At 40.2% G+C, this 15,340-nt stretch overlaps 2 protein-coding genes across 4 annotated transcripts in view; both read right to left on the bottom strand.

Moving 5' to 3' along the window:
* Nucleotides 1-2,761: 2,761 nt before the first annotated feature.
* LOC109477043 (gastrula zinc finger protein XlCGF57.1-like) overlaps nucleotides 2,762-15,340 on the bottom strand; it is a 14,630-nt gene continuing 2,051 nt past the window's right edge. The window contains exons 1-2 of one of the 2 annotated variants that reach the window (XM_019778065.1): nucleotides 5,931-6,115; nucleotides 2,762-4,605 (exon numbers count right to left, since the gene is read on the bottom strand). In XM_019778065.1, coding sequence (XP_019633624.1) covers nucleotides 3,146-4,582 — 1,437 coding nt within the window. In that variant the 5' untranslated portion in view covers nucleotides 4,583-4,605; nucleotides 5,931-6,115 and the 3' untranslated portion in view covers nucleotides 2,762-3,145. Of the gene's footprint in view, nucleotides 4,606-5,930; nucleotides 6,116-15,340 lie in introns of those variants that run through there. The other variant, XM_019778066.1, reaches the window with a different exon arrangement.
* The window catches only part of LOC109477036 (protein phosphatase 1H-like), a 40,863-nt gene continuing 34,803 nt past the window's right edge, over nucleotides 9,281-15,340 (bottom strand). For both annotated transcript variants that reach the window (XM_019778059.1, XM_019778060.1), the window contains exons 7-11: nucleotides 13,197-13,315; nucleotides 12,835-12,898; nucleotides 12,596-12,703; nucleotides 11,686-11,837; nucleotides 9,281-11,202 (exon numbers count right to left, since the gene is read on the bottom strand). In XM_019778059.1, the coding sequence (XP_019633618.1) occupies nucleotides 10,947-11,202; nucleotides 11,686-11,837; nucleotides 12,596-12,703; nucleotides 12,835-12,898; nucleotides 13,197-13,315 (699 nt within the window). In that variant the 3' untranslated portion in view covers nucleotides 9,281-10,946. The remainder of the gene's footprint in view (nucleotides 11,203-11,685; nucleotides 11,838-12,595; nucleotides 12,704-12,834; nucleotides 12,899-13,196; nucleotides 13,316-15,340) is intronic.

Below are 15,340 nucleotides of genomic sequence, written 5' to 3'. Positions count from 1 at the left end.
AGTGTTTACATTTGTATTTGATATAAATATTGACAAGTGAATTCTTAAAATTTGCTCAATGAAAGAAAATGCTCCATTAGTTATTCCAGATGCTTGAGTAGACACCAGATTCCATGAGATGTATTTTGATGAAGATTTTGTTGCTGCATAGTCAGTGTGAGTTTTCTTCTTTGCTTTATACAGAGGTCATGTGGCAAAACAGAGGACATTTCCTGTCAAAACACTCATTCTATTCGGTGTAAAGATACCACAGAAATAATTACATGTATAATAACCATAGACATAAACAGTATGAGTTTCTATGGTTTAATAAATCTATAAAGAACCACTTCAAGTTTCTGTGACATATAGTGAACAATGAACATGTATTCAAAACTAGGGAAGCCAATGTTCCGCTTTTCCAAAGTGCTGTCTTACATGCCATATTCCTGCATATGTCAGGAACATTTACATTGTGTATGGTCTTTCCATGACATGATTATGACATGTTTTGTTAAGTCAGGCTTAGGAAATCTGACAGAAGAGAAGGTATCTTTTACAAAAAACAATTTGCATTATATCAAGGGCATTTTACAAAATGTCCTTGATTGTATGAATGCCATTTTTTTGCTGCAGTAATTTGTGAATATTTACAAACTTTGAATCTTGGTTATGCTGGTAACTGTTGAAGAACCATGACAATGAAGTGGCTCTTTTATGTAGAAAATTAATGTGGAAGGTTATTGACATGCAAGTATTAAAATTGTATAAAAGCTGAAGCAAAGATTATTGTGACAATGTTGATGAGAGCTACTTCAAAATGACTTGACTTCCAATAAAGGCTACTACAACTTTGAATAGTTTTAAGATGTGTGATATTAAAATATGCTATTCTGCTAAAAATGTTGGGCAGTTGAAGCATTGACATGCCCTTGGAATTATCTTTGGCCCCTCCTTGGAAAACAGGTCTTAAGTTTGCCAAATCCTTGTTCTCACACCTTCTGAAGCTGGTTATATTTCTCTGATCAATGCACAGTGAACCAAGCCAACAACAATTTAGTACATATATACCTACATGTATCTATATTAAAACTTTAAATACATGTAATCAACAGGAAAAGTAGATCTCTACACTATCAAGTACTATTGGCTTTCACCAAAAATTGAAGATAAATCAACAAAAATTAGACAAATCATTGCTAGGGTGTCACAGCTTTTTCCTGTTTTGTCACTAGTAAATGACTAAAACTTATCCAATGTTTTACTACTACTAGTATAATGTACATGGTGTCTTATATCAAATATCAATGCACACACATATTTGTTTACACCCTTGTTTATTCATAAAAAGCTCATCTATTAAAGGCAGATCCACCAAAAACAAGCTGAGGTCTTACACTTAAAGTTACAGACTGTTTAAGTCCACCAACATGCTGAAGAACAGTATCAGAAAATTTATCGGAGTATCGACAATCTACAGCACAGAACTGTCGTCACAAAACTGCAAATAAGCTGCTACAAATTACACAGCGAAAGTGGAATACATAACCACACTCCCCTTGAGCAACGAATATGTCGATACTGTGATCTAGGAAGAATTGAAGATGATAAACATTTTGTAATGGAATGTAAACTGTACAACAAAGAGAGAGCAGAACTGTATAGTCTGATACAATCCATGTTTTCCTACTTCCTACACCCTATACAACAACATATTAAGACTTATTACAGCAAAACAAAACAAAGTTGTTTGCATCTGCTGCATGCTAGTATTTACTTCTTACGAATATATTGGTTACATTTATTGGTTTATTTATATTGGTTATACAGACATGAAGCCCTACCACCAAAGATATAAAGAATCAAGATAAGGCCACACCAATTTAATTTGTTGGTTCTCGGATTCGCCTCTTCATTTTTTTCTGATTTGCAAAAAAAAAAAAAAGATTCTTGTTCTGAATCAACTCAAAAATGCTCATATTTTGCCCCCAACAGTTGAGGAAATTCCTTTTCTTCCTAGTTACAGTTTTTTCCATCTATCAATGCAGTGGTTTCATTAAAAGTTCAAAATTTATACTTTAAATTTTAACCCAGCCTTTTTTGTTGACTTCATGGCTCATATTGTAGCATTTGGGGCTATGATAGGATGCCTAGACCTGTTTTTATTTTTATTTTTTTTCGCCCTGTCGCTTCATATTTTTTCTGAAAAAATCCGAGAACCAACAAATTAAATTGGTGTGGCCTAACAAGAACTAAACAAAAAAGTCAATCCCCAGAACATTAAATTTTCTATCTGACTATCTTGTTTCGTCCTACCAGGACACCGTGTAATATATTATATACATCATGTATAACTAAAGGAATGTTTGCAAAAGAAAGGGATTGCCTGCCGCAATAAAAGCAATAAGAAAATTAATGAAACTTGAAACTTAATTGTGATACCACTTTGCAGACTTACATCTTAATTGTGTTAGTATGTACAATTTGTCTGTTTGAGATTTTAAAAACAGTAGTCCCGTAGCGTTATTCAGGCCGTAGGGGCAGTGGATTTTTAATCCAGTCTCTTGGGCATGGTATTGGAAGGTGGAGCCCATCCCTCTCCTTCCACTGTCTTTTACTTCCCCAACTGAAGTCAGGTACCCATTTTACACCTGGGTGGAGTGAGGGAAGTAATGTCAAGTGCTTTTCCCAATGGGCACAAGATCAGTGATGGTAGGATTCGAACCCGGGACCTCTTGCAGTTTTGGTCCTGAGCCAAACACGCTACCACACGACCCCGTTTGATGATGATGATGACTGGTTTATTCATAAACAAATAAATAGACATACAGGTCTAAAAGTCGATGGCAGCCTAAATGGCTGAATTGTAGACTCTTTTACAATTCAAAAACTTGAGAATATTATCAATAGAGAGTTCCATACACTACATATACATAGAAAATACAATATTAAAAGTACGAAAAGCCTGTTTGGCCAGTACAACAACCAGTATGTTACAGAACTTGCGTATCGTTGAGATTATCATATGACTAAACTAACAATTTGTGATGACTTCATAGTCTTCTAGTGAACTCCCTATATACTTTCTCACTTCCATGCAGTGTTTTCACACGTCTTATGCCAATGAGATTTTCAAACTGTGGTGCTAAACAGCATGCCACAGTCCTCACTTCTTTTGGGTTTCTCCCCTGTGGGTTCGCTTGTGCTTCCTTAGATTACCTGGCTGAGCAAACTGCCTGCCACACTCCTCACACCTGTGCGGTTTCTCGCCAGTGTGAGTGCGGATGTGTATCTTTAGACCAGCCAGCACACTGAACTGCTTGCTGCACTCCTCACACTTGTAGGGTTTCTCACCGGTGTGAATCCGCATGTGCCTATTCAAAGAACCCAGCCGATTGAAACGCTTGTCACACTCCTCACACCTGTAGGGTTTCTCCCCTGTGTGAGCACCCCTCATGTGTTCCTTCAGATTTTCCAGCCGACTGAATTGCTTGCCGCACTCCTCACACCTGAAGGGTTTCTCGCCAGTGTGAGTCAGCATGTGGTGCTTTAGATGACCCAGCCGACTGAATTGCTTGCTACACTCCTCACATCTGTAAGGTTTCTCCCCTGTGTGCATTCGCATGTGCATCTTCAGACTTGAAACCTCACTAAACTGCTTGCTGCACTCCCCACACTTGTAGGGTTTCTCGCCAGTGTGAGTCCGCATGTGCTTAGTCAGATCACGGACATGCCTGCCACACTCCTCACACTTGTAGGGTTTCTCGCCAGTGTGAGTCCGCTTATGAGCTTTTAGATAACCCAGCCGACTGAACTGCCTGCCACACTCCTCACATCTGTAAGGTTTCTCCCCTGTGTGCATCGTCATGTGTTGCTTCAGACTTGAAAGCTCCCTAAACTGCCTGCCACACTCCTCACACCTATAGGGTTTCTCCCCAGTGTGAGTTCGCATGTGACTCTTCAGAGTTCCCATATGACTGAACTGCCTGCCACACTCCTCACACCTGTGGGGTTTCTCACCTGTGTGCCTTTGCATGTGTCTCTTCAGATTACCTGGCTCAGCAAACTGGCTGCCACACTCCTCACACATGTAGGGTTTCTCCCCAGTGTGAGTTCGCATGTGGCCCGTCAGATTTGACAGCTGACTGAACTGCTTACCACACTCCTCACACATGTAGGGTTTCTCCCCTGTGTGAGTCCACATGTGTTTCATCAGACTTGCAAGCTCACCAAACTGTTTGTTGCACTCCCCACACATGTAGGGTTTTAATCCAGTGTGATTCAGCTTCTTGTGTCTCGTCAGATTACCAAGACTACTGAACTTCTTGTCACATTCCTCACACCCGAACACTCGTCTCTCTGCAGTGTGAGTCAGCTTGTGTCTCCTCAGATTACTAAGACTACTGAACTTCTTGCCACAGTCCTCACACCCGAACACTTTCACACCTTTGTCCTGCCTCCCCCTTTCTCCTTGCCAGGTGGAAACAGTGTTGGCAGTACCCCCCGCTGATCCTCCTTGCCTGATGGACACAGTATTGGCTGAACCCCCTGATGATCCTCTCACGACGTCATCCAAAGCTTCTATGCTGCCTGTTGTCGCCATGTCAATGAGAGCTGGATCAACCTCTAAAAAAAAAATGAAACAAGCAATCTATAAAACATGCTGAAATAACAAATGCTCATCATCTGTAAAGGTTACTGAAACAACTTACATAACTGAAACTGCCGAGACACCATTAATTATTAAAAGATGGGCAAATTGTGAGCTGTGTGCCGCATGTTGTTACCATAGAGGTCTTTTTCTACATCCATGTTGTTACTGATTCTATGCAGGGTTTTTGAGAGTAATGAGAGTAACATTGCAAGGGTGTGAGCTTTGGCTTATTTTTGACGTGTTTATAGGTGTTTGTTTTGTAATCCTGGTATATTTTTGGTCATCCATGCCTCAGTTGCGTATGGATATATACTCGACTGCCAATGATACTGACGTGCCAATCTAATACTGTCTTGTAGTCAACAAATATTTTGCTGTGTTTTGCTCAGAGATTTTTTTGTCCCTTTGTCTTCACACTCTCCTTAGTACCTGGCCTAGCCACTATTAGTTGCACCTGGCGCCTGTCAGGGCCCGATGATGTCAGAATTAGGCCGGGCTCACGTAGGGGTTTACAGTATACTAGTACTAGGAGAAGGATTAGCAAAGTCTTAGATTTCCTCATCACCAACACCATTATCACTTCAAGAGTAAAATGTTATTCCATCCAGGATGTTGCACAATGAATTTTTCTGGAATTTTTTTTTTTATGCGACGCACACACGGATCTCGTAAACGCCCTACAGACCCCCACTCTACGTTTGCGTTTTCAGGTGGATCAAGGCTATTGTCCTGGGCGGATTCATATCAAACGGTAATTACAGAGCTGAACATACAAAAGTGTATTGAACAGTGGGGTTCAAGCGCCGCTAACTGGTCCATTCCAATGGGTCCAGACCTTTTGAAGTAGGCGTTTTATAAAATAGCGTGTTGGTGTCGTGTCCGAATTCGAGGCGGGTAATACGTCCGCGTCCCAGGGGCTTTTCTTCTTTTTCTATTCCATGCTCCCATTGTTCCGTTTCTACTCCAGTCCTAATCCTATTGTTCCGTTTCCATGCTCCCTCCGGTATCCTCCCTCCTATTGTTCCCACAAAGGGAATCGAACCCGGACAACGGCGAGAGCCCCCCAAAAAGTATGATCCTATCACTAGTTACTACTTATGTCTCTCTTGTTTCAAGAAGTACAACCCAACACCCTCTCAGATATTATTTCCACATCCACACTACCATATGCCGCTGCACTAATCAAAATAAACAGCTTTACTGGCCGCAATGCCCCAGACTACAGCTATCGTTACATCACACCAAACAGGTGTCCCTACAGACCTTTGACTACCAAATATTTGTCCGCTTTTCTTACCTGAAAGTTAGCTGATACGCTATCGCACTGCACAGAGATTGCGGACTCTTTCGATGTGGTTGTCGATTGCTGAAGTCCTCGTTAAACGTCTGTTGTTCACGCTAGACGTTGTCTCCAGGTGCTTCAAGACTTTCTCGGACAGAAATGCGCAATTTCGTAACCCGGAAGTATTCCTCAGCCTTAGGTCATTGTTAGTCCCACTGATGGACAGGGCGGTCCGACGGATGTCGCAGGGCCATTGGCCGATCTAAGTCAGGTGACCAGGGCAGACGAACAGGGATTGGCTGCCACAGAGTTCCTAGAGAACAATGATTCATACAACTTCTACAAAAGATCACAAAAATGTCGACTGGTAACCAATGTGATGGACATACAAATTCTGACAGTCTGTGTTTTCTAACCTTTAAATTTTAATGAAAGGGGGCGGGGCCTTCCCTAGAGACACATAACAGAAAGATATAAAAATAATAATACTGTGATGAATAATACATTTCTATTAAAGTTTACACAGGACAGATGACTCAATGTTGTTATAGGAAATATTTATAAGTTATGCATATGAAAGTAAGTTTAAAAGGAAACCAGACTCGATGGAAACCCAAAATAAACTGGGGTGTAGTAGACTGTTGTATATTAAACATGGTCAAATCTGCTAAATTAAATGTAAAATATGACAAATGAATGTTTAAAATTTGCTAAATGAAAGACAATGCTCACCAGTGCTTGAATAAACTCCAGGGTCCATGACAGTATTTTGATGAAGATGGAAGGTTATTGTTGCTGGATACAGTCAGTGGTCAGTGTGAGCTTTCTTCTTTGCTTCTACATAATACATTAGGAAATGTTGCCAGAGGACATTTCCTATCAAACTAGTCACTCTATCTGGTGTAAAGAACTACAAGAATTATAATAACCATAGACAAGAAGAGTATGACTTCCTATGATTTAATAAATCTATCAAAAATGACCAGTTCAAGTTTCTGTGACAGTAAACATGTATTCAAAACTAAGAAAGCCAATCTACTGCTACATTTTGTAACATTGGTAACATGTTCTGCTGTATTTCAAGTTGCTGTCTAACATTTCAAATTCCTTCCTATGTCAGTATGAAGTTTTACAGTATGTATGGTCTCATACATGATTATGATATCTGTTTTGTCTTTTATCTATTCTGCTAAAAATGTTCAAAATCAAAACATTAAATCTTTGAGCATATACACTGAAATAATTTCTGTTCCCTCTGATTACATGTATTGAATCCTTTTCTTCAATACTCTATTTTAATTTCAGAGCACTGCTTCCATCTTCCCCATATTCCTCGAATGAGTAACAACATCCTTGGTAACAATACATAAAAAATGCCTCCACCCCTGAGGCATCGCCAAAACAGATCTGATTGTCCCCTTGTAGAATGATCCTGTATTAATTATCTGTACATTCCTTCATATCTACAGTCCTGAGCTACAACTATTAACATCAACATTTCTCTGGTCAGTGAACCAAGCCAACAATAATTTACATTGTATATTAAAATTTCAAAAAACCTTCAGCAAGAGTACACTGTCAATTACTATTGGCTATAACCAAAAATTGGCAAAAAGTAGACATAAATCAATTGTTCCCATAGTCTATGCATGAATCAAATATTCTAACTGACATGGGAAATAGTTGTCACCAAGAAGTATCCAAGGGGAAGGTATTATCTGCAGCCAAGTTAAAGGCATCCAATTGCTTTGGGTGCTTTTGAGATAAAATTTCAATTAAATTCCTTAATAAAACACATGGATAGGAGTCAACCTCTTGGTATATTCCTGTGTTGAAAGAGACACGTAAAGAAGCACATCCAATTTCTCTATCTAGTATCAGGGTCCTGGACACACAACTTACCTTTCACTCTAAACGTTAATCCATAACGTTACATGCTTTAACTCTTAGGAAAAGAGCTTATTGGTTTATTGGTGCATAGAACAATAAATAACATGTCATGCATCTTAAATAGCATTATAGTTCTTTATTCACAGCCACTTGTTCAACAAGTGCCGAAGATTCCATGACTGTTGTGTTCATCAGGGCAATTACATGTATGATGACAGATGTCCAATTACATTGATTACATTGATACATTATTTATTTTCATGGGGGCAAGTATGATGATGACAGATGGTCATCAAAATGTTGGCTCTTGTTAAATAATTGGTTGTGAAGAAAGAATTTTGCTTCTCAATCATTCACCAACCTGATGAATTTATTCTCGGCTCTCATACTTTCTTGGTATCCTAGTGCACATTAAAGTAAAGTACAATTATACTGATCAATACTCTTCAAGTGATACTATTGTTGGTATACACACTGACTTCTCTATGTCAATGTAATTCACAAATACAAGTTCAAATGCAGAAAAGCCTTAAGTTTGCAGAACACTAAGGAAGCAGCATCAATGTATACATGTAGTACTATATACATCATATTCGTTTGTTGTGACCTGTGCTTAACCCAGTGGGTTTGTATGTACAATAAAGATCTTCATTCATTAATTCATTCAAAACTTGCTAAGGTCTGACATGCATGACATACATGTAGGCAGCCTGGATTCACCAGTCGATTATCCCATAAACAATATTTGAACTGAAAAACATAAGATTAGTGCGTCAGAGAAAGATTAACCACCAGTAGTGCTTTATACAACATGCTGTGCCTTAGCAAGGTGAAGCATACCCTAGCAACATTAAAAATGTTATTTTAGTCATGTTACGATTGCAGAATCCTTGCAGAATGATTGTGAACATATTTGACAGCTGTAACACTACAAATGTATGTAACAGCAACAAGTGAATATTTTAATATATGAGGAGGGAACTTGCACAGAAAATAACGAAAGAAATGAGGCCTATAGTTCAGTGTTCTAGCCAGCCTGAAATATTTTTCCACTATGACATGCACTTTTGGATGACATAACTTAATGTTGTGATGTTCGTAAGGGGAGGTCTTGGGGCGTGAGCCTCCGAGAAAATCTAGAAAACTTGACCTACTGTGAAATGCTTATATTTCCTGCATTTTGAGGGGCAAATTTTGACGGTAGACTTAGCTTATTTAATCCAAAATTTTTACGTCCTTAGTTCTAGCTAGTGTCTGTCTTTCCTCCCTTTGATGGAATTTTGCAGCTCGTGACAAAAATTTTGCCCATCTATAATTTTTGACAGAAAAAAAACAGCACTTAAAGATATGGAAAGAGATTTGCTAGAACACTGCTATTAGTATAAGTAAGAGTATAGTACAGTGAATAGACATGGATCTTACAGCAACAGTTGCATAGTCTAGAAGAGGATATCTCAATATGCTACATGCGTATCATACAGTAAACGTTGTTTATGTCATGTTTTAGAATCTAAAAAAACTTGCTGACTTCACTCTGATACCAACAACCATTGCACATCTAACATTATCATACAGTGTAGGCATGCACAACATTGTATGTTGTATGGTCACACACACACTGACTAACAGTCATCTTCGACTCCAAAGGACTACCAAGGGAAGAATGTTCTTGAAAACATCTACTGGTAGTGAATAATGACATAAATGTACATGTAAACCTGTCCTTGTTAGGCATTTTTGTCCTTTATAACTATAAATAGGTTGAAAACACAGGGTGCAACACTAGTGCATACATTTGGGAAGCCCTCCACTGTGACAGTATGTATTTCTCTTGTGACAAAGATGCATTACTGGTAGCTTACATTTTGATGGTGTTACCTAAAATAAGCTTGCTATGTATTTTCAAACAATGGAAACAATAATTTCAATTTTGATTAAGCAATGTTTCATGTTCAAGGAGACCAAATTTATTTCATAACTTCCAACTACAAAACCTTAAAATTCAAAAGTATAAAAAGAGGTTCAAGTTCTCTTGACCAATGGTTTCAGACTCCTAAATTTTTCTTAAATTTGCTCAGGATTCTTGGTAAACATCTTTGTTGCATTTGTAGATACAGTTTTTTCTTGGAAGAACATATACATATCCCTTTGTAGGCTTTTATGCTATACAAATACAAGCAGATCGAGTTATAGCACAAAAAGTTACACCACGGACACTTTCACACGGACATTTACGACACCAATCAGTAATTACAGTTCTTCTGAACAATACTTTAACCTCTTTGTGTAATCTAATAGACACCATTGAGAATGCAACTATTTTGTTCTTGACAACGTCATGGTTTTCACGAGAAATTCCCAACAATACCCTGTTAGTTGTTTGACTGAATGTTTTCTGTACAGAGGTGATCGGCAGAAAGGTACATGTAAAAGTTTATAGCACGTCGATAGGATCTGTGTCGTGCATATCACTTCGTCAGAATGTCTTATCCAAGGTTGTATTCACATATTTAAGGACAACATCCTGTCTTTCAAATGTCGTGTTGGAAAAGAAGTCGCCTGCAATGGGAAAAATTTGGATGCAACGTCGACAAACACCCAACAAAAACTGTAAGATATCTGGGTTTTGTGCATTCACAGTACGTCCTGCCGACGTGCTTACAAGTATGAACCAGGTGTGCCCCCTTATAACAGATCTCAAGGAAACTGATTGCCTGTAAGAAAGAAACCTGTCAGCTCTCAGAAGTTGGTAAGTAGTACACAAATCCTGTCAACTTTGAAAGGACCCACTTTTCCCTGTGTGTTATTGCTGAGATTCCCCGGAGAAGCTATACAAATATTTATATCATACCCAGGCCGCAATAACGTTCAATAAAGGGTGTTCCGGACCGGGCTGTACTTTCCATGGCTTCCACAGAACGATTCAAACAAGTTTATACCCTAACCGCGTGCACCACTTTCAAAAATTTGATACAGAATTTGGACGTTGTAATTGATGTTGTTGCATTTTTAGGTTTAGGGACACCAAATTTTGACTCATTTTGCATTGAAAGGCGGGTTTTCTTGTGTAGGTATGACATAAATAAAATACAACATGGGGTATTCCATACTGCCCGAGGCATTAGCCCGACCGCTGCTGCCTCATGGATCTAATGAGTCCGGGCCAGGGTCGGCCTCTGCTTCTGTCTCTGTCTCCATCTCCCTGGTGGAACTCTCCTCCGACTCAGATAACACGATGGGGCTGGACAGGTGCTGGTTGCCATAGTGATATAGCGGGATGATGAAGGCCGTGATGTCATCCCCGGAGGCGGGTTTGTCCTCGGCGGGGCGGCGCCACCCCTTCCCCTGCAGCGTGCCGCGGGCGTGCATCACCAGCTCCTGGGCTGCTGACGTGTATCTGGAGGAAAAAATTTTTTACGGTTCTTGGTGGCAAATGTGCAGATGTTGGCACATTGGTGCACCAAATCCATAGTGTGTTATAGACACACATTTTTGACAGATTAGTCAAAGAGGCTTGATGGGCATCACTCCACCATTAGGCAAAGGAAGGTAATATAAAGTGCCTATCCAAAGGGCACAATGTCGGGCATGGTGAGTATCGAACCCGGGACCTATTGGTTCTTACTGGCGTGAGTGGTTCAAACCTTACAGTCCAGTCTTACGCAACTTGAACATACCGATACTGTACAAAACTGGTGTGTTATGCCTAAAGGTGATTATGCAAAACAAACCAAAAAAAGCCCATCATAAATGTAGCTGAATATGGCCTCCTGAACTTCCCCCAACCATGAATTTTAATTATCTACAGTATGAAAGTACTGGTACTTCCACGCATTATGTCTGACTCAGACTTCTGCACATTTTCTTCCACAGTCCATACCTATTGGGGTCCTGAGGGTGAAACTGTGTCAGCGCATCTAACACCACATTGCACGCGTCCTGATTGGCCACGACGTCCCACAGCCCGTCCGACGCCATGATCAGGAAGTCGTCCTCACCAAACCGCTGCTCCAGCATGTCATACGTCTGGATCTAAGGGTGGGAAAGTACAAGCAACATTTTAAAAACAAGAAAAAAAAACTAGAAAGGTAACATTTGCAAAGCAAAGGTATAATGTCTAGTCCAACAAACACTGTTTATTCTTACTCAAAGTCCAATAGTAAATACATCCATATGTATGGTGAGCAAGCTCTCCAACTCTGTTCTGCTACATAATATAACCCAACCCCACAGGGAACCCACCACAGCACCAGTTACCATGGTGACAAACGTCTGGTCCAGCTCATTGACCTTATTTGTTTGGAAGAAGAAGAAGATACTGAGCAAAAACAATATATTTAATCGCAAAATAATTAATCTCAGCTGCAAGTTTTAACACTGTGTCTATTATCTCTTCAGCTTGCTCACACGAAATTCTATTCATCCAACCGACAACGTCTCAGCCGGGTGGCTCGACGCAGGGTGGCAGTTTAAGAACCCCCTCCACAAGACAGTCTTATCTCTCTACCCAGCCCCTCCCCACCCCAGCTTATCCCCTCCCCCTCACAGAACTTAGAAGTTCCCCCCCTAGAAAAAGGTCCATCTCTGCTCCCAATGTCAATTCAAGTCACCAAGATAACCCAAATAATTGGTCACCTGGGTGACTTGAATTGAACTAATAATGCTAATAAGACTGGACTTAGATGCACGATGACTGACAGCGAGACATATGCATAATTATTGTAATGTATCGTGGCTGTGCACACATTTAATACCAACAGCAACCATAGAGTCAAGAAACCTTGCCGTACCTCTGGTGCTGCTGTGAGGAATGGCTTGATTAGACAGTGAGAATCATAAACCCTGAGATCGTGGTCACCAAATCCTCGCGTCACGCCTATCGTGGCTAGAACTCTGCACTGGAGGGGGACAAATTGCATGAAGGTTAAAAACTGTCAGTTAAGACTCCTGCACGGAAGTTGAACAACTCATTGTACATGTATCTTAATTTTCAAGACCGTAAATCTATAAAATAAACCCAGTGACATACCCTTTTTCCTTCTCCAAAAATTAACGGAAATTTTAAGTCATCTTCTGTGACGGTCTTTGGTGCCCTGAAATAAGAAAATAAATACATGTACATTACAGTGTGATGGACTTACATGGTATTAAACACATAACAAATGTATAAAGGTACACGTAAAAGTTACAGGCAGATACGTAGTTGATGTACAGTTGATTGGTTTACAGACATGTACAGTTGTTGGGCTATCTTAGTTAAATTTAGTGTTGCAGAGTCCCATGCAGACACTCATACTACCATTAAGTGTTGCCACAACCCCCATGCAGACCCTCATACTACCGTTCAGTGTTGCCACGACCCCCATGTTACCCAACCCTATAGCTACTGACCAGCCAGTCATGGTGTGGTCCCTGTACAACGTCTGCTTGCCCAGGTCAGTCTTGTGCAGCCTGCGGGGGAATTCCAGCGCAGTGAACTCATTGTACAACAAGTGGGGGTGCAGGTGTGCCTGTGGGCGGAAAAATCAAAATCATTAACGAGGAGGGTCCGATTATTGAGAAATTATTTTTTATTGATGTCCCATGCTCATGGCATATAGTGTGTAATACTGGCATTTGGCCAAAAGGGGAAAATGGAATATATCAGTCGATATCATGAGATTCTGGAGGGGTTTGCACTTGGCATTTGTTGGATTGTAGGAAACAAAAGGTGGCAAGTAAAAAAGTTGAAGTTAAAATCCACCCCGCAACCATTAGCATGGTCGCATATGGCGGTGCCCATCTCTGTTTCTGTACCCCTTGGGCCACACAGTTGTGTCACTATAGCAGGGGGCTAGCCCACTGGTAGTGACGTGTGTTTAACTCCCGCACTCCATCTAAAATGCTGAGTGCTAAGCAGAGAAAGCAGTATATATGTACTATTTTTAAAGTCTTTGGTATGACTCGGCCGGGGATTGAACTCACGACCTACCGAATGCAAGGCGAGCACTCTACCCACTTGGCTATTGCACCGGCTTAAAGGTGGCAAATAATGTTAGCCAAATGCCTTCATGTTTGGAGATCAAAAAGGACTAGTATGTAGTTTCCATACCTGGTGCGCAAATTTACAGCCTTAATTGAGATGTTCTGCTGCAGTGTTATGCACAACATATACGTTACAGGTTTTGTGCATGCACAGTACGTTCTGCCGACGTACTAAATACAATCACCAACTGAAAATTTATTTGTCGTCTGTGTGATGGTGTTACAGTAATGCCAGACATTGGAACGAGTCTTCGAGATTCTATGCTATGCAGTGATCAGCCAAATGTTGTGAAAGTGATTGAACAGTACATTGTAACAGTTGATAACAAGGCATATGTGGTTTGTCAGAAGAAAGTGGGTCACAGAACACTTACTGGATAATTCACTCCTACGCCTAAAGATTCACTCCTTCACCTAACAATTTGTAAACACATGTCAGCAGGATAAGGTGAGCTTCCTTGTAAGTTGTAAGGTACAATTCAGGGCTCGAAAACCTTTTTTACTGAATAATTGAGGATTACCTATACATACATGTAACCCCAGTACATGGGCCAGTGCAGATTAGGTACGGGTAGATATCAGAAATACCTGCACAGCTCCAATTTTACCTGCACCAACCTGCATATACCCAGTACATGGCCCAGTGCAGGTTAGGTGCAGGTAGACATCGGAAATACATGCACAGCTCCAATTTTACCTGCACCAACCTGCATATACCCAGTACATGGACCAGTGCAGATTAGGTACGGGTAGATATCAGAAATACATGCACAGTTCCAATTTTGCCTGCACTGACCTGCATATACCCAGTACATGGGCCAGTGCAGGTTAGGTACAGGTAGATATCAGAAATACCTGAACAGCTCCAATTTTACCTGCATTGACCTGCATATGCAGGTGTTTTGAGCCCTGTTACTGTTAGGTACATTGTAAGCATTGCATTGTAAGGTACAATGTTCTGTTGTTTGAAACTATAGACTACTTTTGGGAACAACTTATGAAATGGAAGATGCACACACTGGTACTTGGTTATTAGTTTATTTATTGCATCTGATTGTATAACAGAAGAAGCACCATTTTGACAGAAAACAGACAAAGGTGCAATCGCAGAAAGAGTGTTACATAGTGATACAGCTTGTACTAGATATTAACAACCAAACTGTCCAGACCATGTTCCTGGCTTAAATCTTCTTACTTCTGATTTATTGTCCACTTCAACAACACATCATTGATCTAAAGCTACATGTACGTGATGTGAGCCATTCATTATCTGTGAAATATCTTGTTGCCATAAAATTTTTATGTGGCCAACGATTTAGGGGCCCATACTTCCAAAGAAACACCAAATTAGGGCAGTAAAGCTATTTGTATAGGAAATCAATGGTAAAAATTTATGAGAGGATCTGCATGGGGTGATGCTGGCAACGCTTAGTGCTAAATTTAGGAGGGTTGGCAATGCTGAACAGTAAATTCAATCAGGATGCAGGCATCGCTTACTGGTTGTTCTTATG

Source organism: Branchiostoma belcheri, unplaced genomic scaffold (assembly GCF_001625305.1).
Source record: "Branchiostoma belcheri isolate BF01 breed outbred unplaced genomic scaffold, Haploidv18h27 scaffold4, whole genome shotgun sequence".
NCBI classification, from domain to species: domain Eukaryota; kingdom Metazoa; phylum Chordata; class Leptocardii; order Amphioxiformes; family Branchiostomatidae; genus Branchiostoma; species Branchiostoma belcheri.
Note: the sequence above shows the minus strand (reverse complement) of the source record. Positions and strands in the feature narration are given on the sequence as shown.